Raw genomic sequence first — 15,240 nt, 5'->3', positions numbered from 1 at the left:
CCATCTTTTATAATGGGTGATTTCACCTCCATTTGGGTTAGAGACAGAAAGCCTCAGACAAAGATCTATCTCCCATTTTACAGCTTTATTTATTTATTTTTTACATTACCAATCATTTGATTATTATTCTTAGGCTAAAACTTGGCCTACAGACAGCCCACTTGTCACACATGGGATTTTCGTGGAATTATCAAGAGCAGTTCTGAGAGGACTTTTTAAACAAATAAACATACTTAGTTACAAATATAACAAGTACAAATACAAATATGCATAGAGTGTATGCATATTTAAGTTTACCAAGTATAAAATTTTAATTCAGGAAAAGAGTCCTAATTTGCTTAATTACAAAGGCATATTTGGAACTTGAGGACCCAAATTATTAGAAGCAGTGAATATTTGCATGTTCTCTTTTTCTTTAAAGCCTGAGTCCTGTGAGATTAACATGCAGTAAATCAATGAACTTGAACAAACTTGGACCCAGGGGACATATGCATACTGTGTTGTAATTGGTGTACATGGCCATGTACTATATCTGACAATATTTGATTTTTATGTTTGATTGTGCAGATTACTTGTGTATTCACCTGGTCTAAATGACATAATGAATCATAGTGTAAGCGCCCAAAGGCTTGAAAACATTCAGTATGTAAGAATGGTGTGACAGGAAAGACAACGACAGGCAACAGACTATCTACCTTTTATTGACTTTTTCTTATCACAGCAGACTTGACAGGCCAGAAGAAACAAATAACAAGATACTCATATTGTATGATTTCTTGATATTGTGTAGCCTTGATATCTTCCTCACTCATTTCCTTCCTTGGTCTGAAATGACAGAAAAATGGCAAGTAAAACATTTGGCCAGATCATCTAAATGTACTTGCAAAGTTTGGTTGTGATGTATAAAATGAGCATTCCTACAAAACTGATTCATCTCAAATTGTTCTTTTTTACCTTGACAATTTCCCGACTCTTTGCTCTCAGCTTGTTGACCTGAGACTCAGCGATGTCAGCACGCTCCTGAGCTTCCTCCATCTCATGCTGCACCTTCCTGTACCTGGACAGGTGGCTGTTGGCCTGCTCCTCCTGCATGATAAGCCACACTGAAGTCAAAACCCGTGGAAGGAGTGACATTTTCAGGATGTGTGCTGTTATAATAATTAGGGGTACTCACAGCCTCCTCAGCCTGTCTCTTGTAGGCCTTCACTTTCAGCTGCAGCTTGTCCACCAGATTCTGAAGTCTGGCGACATTTTTCTTGTCTTCCTCAGTCTGTTGGAAATCAGGGATTATAGAACATTACAATACAATATGATACTATTATGACCATGAGTAGCAGCAGTTTAAGTATTAGTGTTGCGAATAGCGACTTACCTGATAGGTGAGCTCCTTTACTCTTCTCTCATACTTCCGCACTCCCTTAATAGCATCAGCACCACGCCTTTGTTCAGCATCAACTTCAGCCTCCAGTTCTCGAACCTTGAGTGAAGAAGAATGCAGCAACTTAAAAATGTTGTCCTGGCTTACAGGAAGTATTAATACAGCAGTTCTCGTTACACTTACTCTAGCCTCCAGTTTCTGGAGCTGCTTCTTGCCGCCCTTCATGGCCAGATTCTCAGCTTCATCCAGGCGGTGCTGCAGGTCCTTCACTGTCACCTCCAGGTTCTTCTTCATCCTCTCCAAATGAGCGCTGGTGTCCTGCTCCTTCTTCAGCTCTTCAGCCATCATGGCAGCCTGAAATGTTATTGAATTTTCTCTTATTGGATATTGTGTTCTAAGGTTTCAACAACTAGAGCACTAGATCCAGTGGAGAAATGGCTCAAAAGACTTGTACAATGTTAAAGTCTGACATGTGTCACACTATATTGTACATAATTATATAGTGAAGTGTCAGGTTGACTCACATCAGTGATGGCCTTCTTGGCCTTTTCTTCAGCATTTCTTGCTTCCTGGACAGAATCTTCCACCTCACCTTGGATCTGAATGAGGTCAGCCTCCAACTTCTTCTTGGTGTTGATGAGGCTGGTATTCTAATCAAATAATAGTTGGGATTAAATACAGTCATTTTGAGTTGTCATGTGTTTCACATGTCATTCTTTGAATCTTTATCTACCTGAGAGTGCAGCAGCCCCACACGCTCGCTGGCATCAACCAGCTCCTGTTCAGCCACTTTGCGGCTTCTGTCCGTCTGCTCCAGTGCAGCTCTGAGCTCCTCGATCTCAGCCAGCATCAGGTTGTTCCTGCGCTCCACCATGGCGACCTGCTCCTTCATGTCCTCCTGGCCTCTAATAGCCTCATCAAGGTGCAGCTGGGCATCCTGAATTCAAGATAACACAAATTCCATTTAGAAATGTACATATGTTTGGGCCATGTAGATGTATTTCTTTAAGTTGCATATTAATAGCCAACCTTAAGCTGTCCCTGCACGTTTCTCAGCTGTTTCTGGGCTTCAGCTGCCTGGCGGTTTGCATGGCTCAGCTGAATCTCCATCTCATTGAGGTCTCCCTCCATCTTCTTCTTGATTCTCAGGGCATCATTCCTGCTCCTGACCTCAGCATCCAAAGTGCTCTGCATGGACTCAATCACCCTCTGGCTGTTCCTCTTGATCTGCTCAATCTCCTCGTCCTTCTCTGCAAGTTTTCTGTCAATTTCACTCTTGACTTGAGTGAGTTCAAGCTGAATGCGGAGAATCTTGGATTCCTCATGCTCCAGGGTAGCCTTGACAAAAAAAGTATATTGTGTTGTGTAGCTCTAGCATCATTTGAAATTGTGTTTAATGAGATATTTTGCCAGTCTGTACCTCTGCCTCTTCAAGTGAAGTCTGGAGTTCAGTCTTCTCCGATTCAACAGTCTTTTTCCCTTTCTCCAGTTCATGAATGGTTTTTCCACTCTCCCCAATTTGCTCTGTTAGATCAGAGATCTCCTCTGGAAGGAACAAGTTATAAGCAGGTGTGAGTTTAATTAAATGTATTGTCTCTTTGGTAGACATTTAGATTTAATGTACTGTATATGTGTACTTTCATGGATAGCTGTATATTATATCGCATTTGATGTTTTGAACTCTAAGACCATGCACATCAAACCTACTGGCCCACTGGGGGGCACACTTGTCCACACTTGTCATTTTACACAAAGCACATGACAAAGCTTTAGAAAAGGGTAATGTCTTGACTGTGCAAAGGAAAAACAGTTAAAAGAACTGTGGAACTCCTCAATCAGACCACTCTCAATTCATTGTACAAATGAGTTAAGTAGTGACTTTATTATCTGAGGATTCTGCTTGTCAAAATATTTACGTTGCAGGTTCTTGTTCTCCCTCTTGAGGGTCTCCAGGTGGTCCAGAGATTCTTCATATGAATTTTTCAGCTTGAACATCTCAGTGCTGAGAGAACGAGCTTCTTTTTGAGATCCCTCCAGCTCTGCCTGGCTCTCCTCAAACTTCTGTTTCCACTCTGCAAGAACCTGAAAACATAAAAAGACCCACATGTTTCAGTAATTCACAAGTCTATGGTCTTCATCTAAGCACACAGAGCATGAATGAATATCTGACCTTGTCAAAGTTCCTTTGCTTCTTGTCGAGGTTAGCAGCCAGAGCATTAGCTCTCTCCACGTCGATCATCAGGTCTTCCACTTCACTCTGCAGTCTCTGTTTTGTCTTTTCCAGAGAGGCACATTTTGCATTCACAGCCTCGATGGATTCCTCTGCATCCTGAAGACGCTGGGCAAGCTTTTTCCTGTTGAAACATTCAGTAAACAGGTTTTATGATGATTTACAGGATGAAAGCATGTGGAACTTGTGATTTCAAGACTTCATTACTTCGCCTCCTCCAGCTCCTCAGTGCGCTGAATGGCATCAGTCTCATATTTGGTTCTCCACTGAGCCACCTCGCTGTTGGCCTTGGACATTCCACGCTGCAGCTCAGCTTTGGCCTCCTGCTCCTCCTCATACTGCTCTCTGAGCAGGTCGCAGTCATGACGAGCTGACTGAACAGCATGAGCCAGGGCGTTCTTGGCCTATAATCCAAATGAGTGCCTGATTAATATTTGATACCAGTCGTCTGGTGGCCTTTTCCTCTGTGATTATCCCGCTGATTTCAAGGACTGTTACCTTAACTTCCTCCTCTACGTGCCTCTTCAGCTCCTCAATCTGCTGAGTGTAAGCCTGCTTGCCTCTTGTCAGCTGAGAAACAAGAGCTTCTTTCTCCTCCAGCTGACGTGTACATTCACCTATTTAAAGATATTAATGGACTTAATATGCATCAGAGCAAAAGTGAAACAGCCGACTTAAGTGAGTGAAGGTTTGATTTAGGTATCCTTAGAACAATGATTTAATATACAAAATGTATAGTGTACTGAAATGGCAAAAACATCATTATGTGTGTAGGTTCCTGAGCTGGAACCTTGGAAGTAAACAACTTCATGAAGACATACAGAAATCTCACCTGAATATATAACTGGCTGTTGCAAAGATGTATTCATTTGTTTATGATGTTGCTACTATTAGCATTCAGTCCCATACAGGGGACTTTAGTATTATTACCACAGAGTACATTGGGGTTGCTAAGTAATGAATTTTATATAGATTTGGTTCAGAGTGTAGGAACCAAGTTTCTGCAGGATAGTGAACCTCCCAATACCTGATGTTCATGATATTCATACCATTTTCAGTTTGAAGTCTTGCTCTATGTGCACTCATGTCGTTGAGCTGACGAACATTTTCATCATTCTTGGATTTGAGCTCACTCAGCTGATCTTCTAATGTCCTGCACAACTTTTCAAGGTTTGACTGGAAAAAGAAAACATGTATTAGTATGAAAATATTTCCATTATTTTGTGTTCTCTGTCTGAAACGTAAGCACTCGCAACCTTTGATTTGGCGATAGCCTCCATATTGCTTGAGAGGTCATCGATCTCCATCTTGTACTCGCTTTTCTCTTTCTCCAGCTTCTGTTTGATTCTCTGGAGGTTATCAATCTGTTCTCCCAGCTCTGCCGTGCTGTCAGCCTGCTTCTTGCGGAGAGCTGCAGCGGTGGCCTCGTGCTGCAGGGTGGACTCTTCAAGATCACGACGCAGCTTCTGAAACTCGGCCTCGCGCTTCTTGTTCATCTCAATTTGAGCAGCTGTCGCTCCGCCAGCTTCTTCAAGCCTCTCGCTGATCTCCTCAAGCTCCCTGGAGAGATCAGACCTCTGCTTCTCCACCTTGGCCCGAGCAGCCCGCTCAGCCTCAATCTCCTCCTCCAGCTCCTCAATGCGAGCCTGGAACATACAGCTTTTAAGTTTAACTGATGATGTTCAAGATATTTGAATGTTCCTATTGCTGTCAACTCAGGCTTGCTGTTACCTGAAGCTCCTTTATTTTTTTCTGTAGCTGGATTCCAAGAGACTGCTCGTCCTCGATCTTACTCAGGAACTGGCTTATCTCAAAGTCCTTCCTGGAGGGGATAGAATCAGTTCAGCATATAAAAGTTGGGTTCAGGTGGTGCCTTTCATGAGATAATTTACTTCAAGTAAGTGTCAGGTAGTTCTTACTTCTTTATTTTCTCCTCAGACTGCTGTTTGTCATTCTCGAGGTCCATTATGGATTCCTGAGCCAGTTTCAAGTCTCCTTCAAGCTTACGTTTCGCACGCTCAAGATCCATACGGAGCTTCTTTTCTTGCTCCAGAGAACCTTCAAGCTATCAACAAAATATTTCTTTCAGAAAATTAAAGTCATAATTTTCCATATTTTCGTCAGTGGACCAGTTTTAATATTACAGAGAATAATGGCAGAAGATGGAGCCACAGTGAGCTGTTAGAGAAAGCTGCAGGCTGCACACCTTCAGCAAGTCAGCAAGGTAACAAACTTTATGTCCTGCTGCTCAATAAGTGTTGTATCACCAAATTGTTCAGGACTGAAATCATCAGAAAAATAATTTTGGCAAATATTTTTTTTTGGATGATCTTTTTAAAATTACTATTAGTAAGTTTAGCTGAAAACTTTAAAATGTCGATTACTCACATCGTCCACTTGCTGTTCCAGCTTGGTCTTGGCCTTCGTCAGAGTGTTGACTTTGTCTTCCTCTGCCTGCAGATCATCAAGGGTCTGCTGATGGGCCTCTTGGAGGGCTTTCTTCTCTTTGGACAACTTGGCAATGGTCTCATCTTGAGAAGCCATTTCCTCTGTCAGGTTTTTGACCTATAAAAGTTTACAGCACTTTGAATTAACGATGCATTTCAATCTACTCTGAAGCTGAACTACAGGATTAAAAAGTTTGTCCTGTAACCTTGTTCTCAGTGGCATGCTTCTCCTTTTCCACTTTGGCCAGGGTGAGCTCCAAGTCATCGATGTCTTTCTTCAACTCAGAGCACTCATCCTCCAGCTTCCTCTTCTTTGCAGTCAGCTCAGCATTGACCTCTTCCTCATCCTCCAGTCTCTCAGCTGTCTCTTTGAGTTTGGCTTCAAGCTGGATTTTTGCTTTAATGAGCCCCTCGCACCGTTCCTCTGCATCACTGAGGTTTTCACTTTCCTAAAAGTCAATGCACACAGGTTCATGTCATTGGCAAATCAGTAATTGATGGAGGATATTTAGTAGACATGGGCAAGCAGTGTGGTGATCAGCTTACAGACTGCACTTGCAACAACAGGTCATTCTTCTCCTGCAGCAGAGAAACCATCTTCTCCTCCAGTTCTTTCTTCTTAGCCAGAGCCTTTGCTAGCTCATCTTTAGTCTTTTGAAAGTCTTCTTTCATTTGCGCCATCTCTTTTTCAGTCTCTGCACTCTTCAGCAGAGGCTTAATCTTGAAGTACAGCTTCATCCATGGCCAGGTTTTGACATTCATGAATGAGCGGATGTTGTATTGGATGGAGTAAATGGCCTCCCTGGGCGAAAACAGGTATTAAAGTAAATTAACAGATTCATTCAGATTCATAAAGTTGTATGGATATGAAGTATGGATTGGATTTTAAGATAAAATCTTTGGCTTGAAAATCACAATCAAATTGTCATCTACAAGTGTACAGTTGCCCCTTGACATGTGAAGCTGCTTTAAATATGTACAGTACCTGCGCTCCATCATCTTGACAAACTCCCTCCTCATCAGGAAACCTCTGCAGAGAGCCTGAGTCATTGTGACCAGCTCAGCCAGCTTCTCATCTCTCATCTCCTCCAGAGTTCCCAGCAGACCGGCTTTGAAGAACACCTAAAACAAAAAAGTGTTTCTTCACATGAATTGTTACCCTTACTTGCAGTATCAGGATTAGTAGTTCAAGAAAAATCACCCATAACAGGCAAACTGATTACCTTTGTGTGTCCAAATTTGTACTGAGTATGGTCAACATCAATCGAGCCCAAGAGTTTCTCTGAGGCCTTTTTGTTGTCAATGAATTGCCCCTCAGGGATGACACTGGCATTCAATACTTTGTATCTAATTGGAGGGAGATTAATTGACAATGACTAATGTATGTATAATGTAATAATCAGCTTAAAATGTACAAGACAGAATTCAGAAAAATATGGTCAATCTTGGTAAATACCTCTGCTTGAAGTCACCGTAGAGGATTCTGCTGGGGAATCCTTTCCTGCAGATTCTGATACCCTCCAGCACACCATTACACCTCAGCTGGTGGATGACCAGGAAGTTCTCCATGAGTCCTTAAAGACATGCCAAAATCAGTCGTGTGTTGCAATTGCAGTCATGTTTAAATGTGTTAATTAATATTAGACTTACCAGGAGTCTTTGATTCATTTGGAATCAAACAACGTACAAAATGAGGATGAGTGCTTCTTAAGTTGGTCATCAACTTGCCTAAATTCTCCTGAAATATGGAAAAATTCAAATTGTGTAGCAGCATTTGGGAATTGAGTGGTATCTGTGTTGTATTGAAGTTATGCAGTGAGGCAAGCCTTTGTGATTCTTACCCTGAACAGAGCAGATACCGTCTGGAAAGACCCACCCTTTTTCTTGCCACCTTTTTTTCCACCACCCTCAGCTGCACCTCGCAGATCAGATTTTAATTATTAACTATCAAATGTAATACATCTTCATTTCAACAGTATTCTTGTACTTAGGCCGCAAATCAGCCAGTGTATTTTCAAATATAATGACAACTCAAGAAGGCTCCAAATTTATATCATACTTGCCTTCTGCAGAGGCATGAGATGCATAGAGGTGAGCCAACAGCTTGGATGAAGACTTCTGGTAGAGCTGAACCACTGAGTCGTTCAGGGGGTCTTTGTTCTTATCCAGCCAGCCAGTAACATTGTAGTCAACAGTGCCAGCATAGTGGACCAGAGAGAAATGGGCCTCAGCTTTGCCTTTGGCAGGTTTGGGTTTCTGGAAGGGAGCACTTTTACCAAGATGCTGGTCATACAGTTTGTTCTTGAAGGTGATGTCTGTCGCCTTGGGGAACATGCACTCCTCTTCAAGGATGGAGAAGATGCCCATTGGCTGTTGACAATAGCACAAATAACACAACATTAAAATCTGATCAAATATGGAGGGATTAATCATGTTTTCATCATTATTAAAAATGTCTCCTGTGGTACCTTCTCAATCAGCTCAATGCAGGCAGCCAAGTCCATACCAAAGTCAATGAACTCCCATTCAATTCCCTCTTTCTTGTACTCTTCTTGCTCCAGCACAAACATGTGGTGGTTGAAAAACTGTTGCAGTTTCTCATTTGTGAAGTTGATGCACAGCTGCTCCAAGCTGTTGAACTTAAGAAATTAAGATAGCAAAGGTCAGCAAAGGCCTTTATACAAATTTCATAAAAATAAATAGTTTGTACTCTCATAAGATCAGCCAAGCATACTTACATCAAAAATTTCAAACCCAGCAATATCCAGGACGCCGATGAAAAAGCTTCTGGGCTGTTTGGTATCCAGCATCTCGTTAATTCTGACAACCATCCATAAGAACATTTTCTCATAGACAGACTTGCAGAGAGCCATGACGGCATTGTTGACCTGATTTTACAAAAGAATAATACAATATCAACAGAGATGTTGTCAAAATGAACACAACTGATTCAGGCTTTCAGGGATTAAACAGATTGAAAAGCACACAGAGTTAAAAATTAACTACTTGAAAATGAAAATGAAAGACAGTCTGTTTTACATATTAATTTTTTTTTTTTTTTTCCATTTGTTTTCTTGTTGACATCCCATACCTGAGGGACAGTTTGGCCTTTGGTCACAAACTCATTCCCAACCTTCACTCTGGGGTAGCATAGTGCTTTTAGCAAATCAGCAGAGTTCAGACCCATGAGGTAGGCGATTTTATCAGCCTCTAAAAGAAGGACACAGATAGTTATCTTCAAAACCCATCTAGGGTGACTTCATGAATGTACTTCTAAATCGCAGGTTCTTTTTCAAGTGGCAAAAACCTGAAATCTACATTAAAGCTCAATGTGTGTGGGTGTCACACCCTCAGTGCCATCGGGCTCGGCCTGCTCTTCACGCTGCTTCTGCTTAAACTTCATGTTTCCGTGATGCATCACAGCTCCAGTCAGCTTGTACATGCTTGCCTTCTCTTCTGCGTTGAAGCCCAGAATGTCAATGGCAGTCTGTGAAAATAGTCATTTTAAAACACAACCGCATATTATTTCTGTTGTCTTTTTTAGCATCTATCACATAATTGTAATCCACCTTACCTACAGATTAGTTTATTGTATTTCCTGCTCACTAGCTGCTGATAAATTTAAATTAATTTTAAGAATTACTGATGACTTGACCTCCCTGACAATTTAACGGGGAAGGGCACTAGAAACACTTCATATAATGCCGTCCCGCTGCTGTAAATTACTGTCTCAAAAATGCCACAGAGTTGAATCAACTAAGCTTCATAAAGGTATGTTTTAATGCAGAGCTGTAATAAATTAGTATCTTGGTGTATTATAATAATGAGCAGTAATAAGTAATAGCTGTAAATGGACTCATCAAAAGTTGCCCTTACATCAGTAGCAATGAATTCTTCAGTGTCATTGATACTCTTGACAGTGATTTCCCCCTGACTGACCATGTGGTAGTCGTATGGATTTGTGGTGATCAGGAGAGCCTCTGAAGAAATGTGAGAAAACATATGCAAATATAACAGAGTGCATGAAATATATAAGACATTGTTCCACATGCTGTAAGATAATTGACAATGTTATTCACTGATCTCACACCTATCAGCTCCGGTTTGTGGCCTGTCATGAGCTGATAGAAGATGTGGTAGCTCCTCTCAGCAGACAGCTGGAAGGTCACTCGAGACTTCTCCAGCAGATCTGTGTGGATTTAAGGAAAGTTTTCTGTGACGCACATCTGGAAGAACTGACGGTATAATGAATCAGATAATGTTTTATGAGTTTCACAGAAAATCTTACATGTTTCAATATCAGCTGAAGCCAGCTTTCCAGTTGTCCCAAAGTGAATTCTGATAAATTTTCCCTATGCAAGAACAGATTAACGTTTACATTTACATCACAGCCAATGATTGTTGTCACAAAATAGGAAACAGTTTAAAATCAACGAGAAATCCAAAGAAGAACTTACAAAACGCGAAGAGTTGTCATTCCTCACAGTCTTGGCATTACCGTAAGCTTCCAACAGTGGGTTTGCTGCAATGATTTGATCTTCCAGTGACCCCTAGAAATAACATTTATTTTGTCAATATGACAATACTAAGCTTTCTTTCATATTTATACCGTTCAACTTCTCTTACCTGCATCTTACTGGTAACCTGTTCTGCTTTCTTTCCTCCAGCCACTGCAATTGTTGCAAAGTACTGGATGACACGCTTGGTGTTGACAGTCTTTCCTGCACCGGATTCTCCACTAGGTAGAGAGATGTGTTCATAAACATTATTAGTGTAATATCAACACTGCTGTCAGCACTTATAGATGATATGAAATTGTCACTTACGTAATCAGGATTGACTGGTTCTCTCTATCTGCAAGACATCAAATTGTTGGACAACAGTTAGGAGTTGAATTCTCCTGAAGTGCGGCTGCTGTATTTCTGAACACACAGAATCTTACAAACTGACAGATACCTTGGAGCATGAACTGATAGGCGTTATCAGAGATGGAGAAGATGTGGGGTGGAGCCTCAATCCTCTTTTTGCCTCTGTATCCTGCCACAACCCCTGAGTCATACACTGGGAGCCACTTGTAGGGGTTCACAGTGACGCAGAACAGCCCTGAGTAGGTCTGTGGACACAGAGGATTTTTACCAACGCACATCTTCCTGTAGTCATGTGTTTATCTACTGATGTGATGGTCAGGACAGACTCACGTAGATCATCCATGCTGCATAGCGCTCTTTGAGGTTATACAGCACAGCAGGCTCACTGAGGTGGGTCATCATGGCCATGTCCTCAATCTTATCAAACTTTGGAGGGTTCATGGGGAAGACTTCATCCTCTTTTACAGTGATAGACTGTCAGAGAGACAGAACAGAAATAAGCTACTGTGACTAGTTACTATCCAGCACTGGTGTGTCATTATTCACCAGTCTGTCAGCAAAACATTTTTTGACAGTACAATTATTTTTTCTTATTATCAACCGAATTTAATTTCAAATAGTTCATATGTTGTGACAGTCCAGATTCCACATCAGAAATCTGAGGTTCAGTAAAACATGTAATTCTACTGCCTCCATTCTCACCTTCCCAGTGAGAGTCTCCACGGTGGCTTTGCCACCCTCTCGCTTAACAAGCTTCCCCTTGAGGTACATCTCTCCGGGCTCAGTCACAAAGTATGCTGTTTTAGCATCAAAGGGAGTGTTCTGAGCTTCAATTCTCTCTCTTTCTGGCTTCCGGAGGTAAATGGCCGCCGCGCCAAAACACTCCATTTCCGGGTCTGAACTCATGGTGACTTTTTACTGCACGAGAGTAAACAAGACAATAGTCATTCATTTTAAATGCCAGGAAAGTACACAGAGGGGCAGCCAAGTAATGACTCCAGTGTCTGTTATTACTATAGTCAGATGAATGTTCTACCATTGAGATTTGTTAATGCAGGTAACTACTGGTGTAGTAGAACTTATCAAAGTACTAACAACACTGTGATGTTTGTAAGGGACAAGCTGCACAGTGTAGAGTAAGTATGCACTATTAGTTATCTTCCAGGACAAACACGATGCCTGATTTACCTTGGATGACACCAGTGAGAAGGGCTTTTTCTGGCAGATTTCAGTGCAGACTTCTGAAAAAAGGAACAAACACAACCTTTCACACTTTATTTTAAAATAAGGTGAGGAAAATGAAGTGCAAGTATTTATCTTTTAGATTTTATTTGTATTTTCACTACATTTGCTTGATACAAATGGTACATGGTAATGAGTGGAATATCTACAGCTGAGCTATGAACAAACTTACCTTTGCTGGGTGCCTGTCCTCAGTGGATGTTAGCTGTCCCTTTTATATAGAGTGATGGGAGACCTATCACATGTGTGTTGCTGTATTTGGTCATGTTGCCTGGCATAATGCGTGTGCAGCTATTTCCTCTAGCTGTCCCATTACACAGTTTATGGGATGTCTTTAATGACAGATCTTTGTCAGGCTTAGAATTAGTTGGGAATGGAGGTTTTGGTTTCTCAGAATCGTCATATATGATTATGATTATTGAAATGACGTTACAGCAGGCTGTTGTGTTGCCTTCACCGTTGGCTTTTGTAATAATTGTCCAAAAAGAAAAAAGAAAATGGAAGAAACATCCTGAGATATATCCATATGTCTTTTTTCAATTATGAATCGAATGCATACTAAGGTATATTGCAGATATGAAGTTGTTTCTGCTTGAGGATACTACTGTTTATGCAAGCAAGGTACAGATGTGAAGTTGGCTCCGTCCTTCCTCATGGTCAAGTCAGTAGTTACAGGCAGTCCAAAGGTGTGACTAATGCATCTTTTTTATGCTCCCTGGCACAACAGTAGCCCCTTGCCATGCTTTGGAGAACTTTTTAAAAAGTCAGTGGTGTAGTGTTTCAGAGTCCTTACAAGTCAGAAATGATTCAAAAGTGAAATGAGTGCCAGTGAGCTTTGAAGAAAAGGAAGGATCACCAAGGGATTACTTCTCACAACAGTGCCAACAGCTGTTCTTATTCTTCTCACAGGACACACAAGAGAGCCTGAGGCAGTCCCTAAATGTAGAGCAACTGAGTGATGGATTCCAGCTGTACTTCCTTTATGTTTTATGAATCACCTTGAGGACTTTAGAGTATATCAAAGTTGACTGTGTGTAGAGAATTTAATTCTAATCAGTTTTGCTTATCCTAAGTCTGTAGTATCTGATGGGACAGAAGATGTTGTCATAGATGGCAAGTGTTTGGTTTTACCAAGGAGGCTGCACATAGCTGGAGAAATTTAAAAGTGTGGGCAAGCAGCCGTGAGGAACCCTTTCCATTGGAGAGGATAGAAGAAATGCTGAAGTGGTTACCCACAAGATATAATGAGCCTCTGTCTTAAATGTTACATGATACCTGCTTAGAAATCTTCCGTCTTATTAGGGCAAAACTCAAATATAGCACCAGGCTTGTGGTGATGCTCAAAGCAAATGCCACATGCTCAAGGGGCTTATTGTGTTTTTATGGTCTTTGATCTCTCTGTCTGTCAGTTTCCCCATTTGTCAAGCAGAAACAACTGGGTTCACGACAACAGATCAAGGTGAGTGTTGAGTAACATTGCAGCCTACAAGCTGGTCACAGAGAGCATGGATATACATTTACATTTATTTTGTAAGTACATGTATTTTTAGTACATTTCAAACATTTTAGATATGTTTGTGTATTGTCGTTATGGTTCTGTATTGTTATTGTTTTATACTTGTTAAACGTTAAACAAATCTATTGAAAGGTGTTGGCTCATCTGTGCATCAGACATTTTATTTGTAAAATAAGGATGCAAGCTCACTGACTATGCAGCTGTGCCTCAAGGTCCTTTCTTTTTAAGAACTTCTGTATTTAGCATTATTAAACGCCTTATTAAACCTGCATGTTCACACTCAGCTGTACTGATATACTGCTGCAAGAGCCAGTGACTGGAGTCCCAGTCATGTTAATGAAAGTCAAAAAACTTTATTTTTGACAAGGTTCAGAGTTTGTTGGTTAAAATTAGGTCTCAGTGTTGGATTTTGACCCTTGCCATTTGTCCAGCTTGCAGTAAAGCTGCAGGAATTAGAGTATAAGATGGTGACAAGTGAGAAGCGGTGACTCTTGATCTAATGCCAACAGTTCATTAGTCATACATGACATTTTGCAAGCTTCTGGCTTTAGGTATATGAAATTTTGTATCATTATGCCAATGATCAAAAATATCTTTTCAAGTGCAGTTACTTGGAAAGAACTTTTCTTTATGACCACAGTGAGTGGTTGCTCCGGGTGCTGTCAGTTCCTGATGGTGCTAATACTGTGACACGGATGCATGTGCACTAATGTTGGTGGGGGTCACTGGCATCTTATAAACACCAGAGGGAGCCTCAAGTTGCAAATGTGCAGACATGTTGCTAGTGTTACCAGTTAGTCTGTCATCATCATTCTCTGCTCCCTTAACATTACACCATGTCACTAACTCACACAGAGGGCATTACGTAGTAAGTATTCTGAAATGATTTCTAATCAATACAAAAATACCCTTTTAGAAATATGAATTCATGTACGTTTTGTCTTTGCTTTGTTCCCCTTCAGGGTCACAAAGGCATGTTTGAATCTGTCCCACCACACACTGAACAGAAGGCAGAGAAACACCCTGGACAACCCTTTCAAAATGTGGTATGACACATATACAGATCGAGATTTTCATTCTCAACTTATGATCAATTTTTTTAGACGTTTTGGTACTTAAATTTGTGTCGCCCTGTGCTTTTCACTGCTGGTGTGTTGACATTTTTTGGATATGTTTTATGTTTTCATCGATTGAGAGTTCAGGACCTGCTGCCTGCCTGCTTACATGCAATATTCCTAGAAATATGGAAGTCAAGATAAAGTTCAACTAATTGCTTTCCTGTATAGGCTCTCCCTGGTTGTAATTGTTTATGCATTACTTCACTATTGTGCATTAGTGATTTGAAATGCAGGTATTATCATTAGACCAATCCGATTCCGATGCCTAAAATTGAAAATCTTTCGACACTGATGCTGTTACAAGAACTCTTTTTTTTTCTTGAATATTGTTGTTGTTGTTGTTGTTGTTGTTGTTGTTGTTGTTGTTGTTGTTGTTGTTGTTGCTGCTGCTGCTGCTGCTGCTGCTGCTGCTGGTATTATTAGTAAGATTACATGAGGCTG

The 15,240-nt window shown here is 41.0% G+C and overlaps 1 protein-coding gene across 1 annotated transcript; it reads right to left on the bottom strand.

Moving 5' to 3' along the window:
- Window positions 1–744: 744 nt before the first annotated feature.
- LOC143338430 (myosin heavy chain, fast skeletal muscle-like) lies at window positions 745–12,166 on the bottom strand. The gene is made up of 40 exons (XM_076758805.1): window positions 12,112–12,166; window positions 11,626–11,841; window positions 11,254–11,397; window positions 11,012–11,168; window positions 10,882–10,909; window positions 10,682–10,793; window positions 10,513–10,605; window positions 10,344–10,407; window positions 10,146–10,244; window positions 9,932–10,035; window positions 9,404–9,542; window positions 9,147–9,265; window positions 8,794–8,943; window positions 8,524–8,694; window positions 8,119–8,425; window positions 7,897–7,967; window positions 7,706–7,793; window positions 7,512–7,629; window positions 7,279–7,402; window positions 7,041–7,177; window positions 6,602–6,857; window positions 6,262–6,504; window positions 5,997–6,173; window positions 5,528–5,673; window positions 5,340–5,430; window positions 4,865–5,254; window positions 4,658–4,784; window positions 4,107–4,225; window positions 3,816–4,012; window positions 3,549–3,732; window positions 3,295–3,460; window positions 2,799–2,923; window positions 2,408–2,716; window positions 2,112–2,315; window positions 1,903–2,028; window positions 1,562–1,732; window positions 1,373–1,477; window positions 1,175–1,270; window positions 955–1,086; window positions 745–825 (listed from the first exon to the last, which is right to left on the bottom strand). The coding sequence occupies exons 2-40, from the start codon at window positions 11,827–11,829 to the stop codon at window positions 805–807; spliced, it is 5,814 nt and encodes a 1,937-aa protein (XP_076614920.1). The 5' UTR covers window positions 11,830–11,841; window positions 12,112–12,166; the 3' UTR covers window positions 745–804.
- Window positions 12,167–15,240: the final 3,074 nt, after the last annotated feature.

This window comes from Chaetodon auriga, chromosome 2, assembly GCF_051107435.1.
Source record: "Chaetodon auriga isolate fChaAug3 chromosome 2, fChaAug3.hap1, whole genome shotgun sequence".
NCBI lineage: Eukaryota > Metazoa > Chordata > Actinopteri > Chaetodontiformes > Chaetodontidae > Chaetodon > Chaetodon auriga.
This window is presented reverse-complemented; position numbering and strand designations above follow the sequence as displayed.

Excerpts from the sequence above, each read along its gene's own strand:
- LOC143338430 (XM_076758805.1), bottom strand. The coding sequence starts at position 11,829 with ATGAGTTCAGACCCGGAAATGGAGTGTTTTGGCGCGGCGGCCATTTAC. Across the intron at positions 10,408-10,512 it reads ATGACAACTCTTCGCGTTTT|GGAAAATTTATCAGAATTCA; the intron begins GTAAGTTCTTCT and ends GTTCTTGCATAG. Across the intron at positions 2,029-2,111 it reads TGGGGCTGCTGCACTCTCAG|AATACCAGCCTCATCAACAC; the intron begins GTAGATAAAGAT and ends TTATTTGATTAG.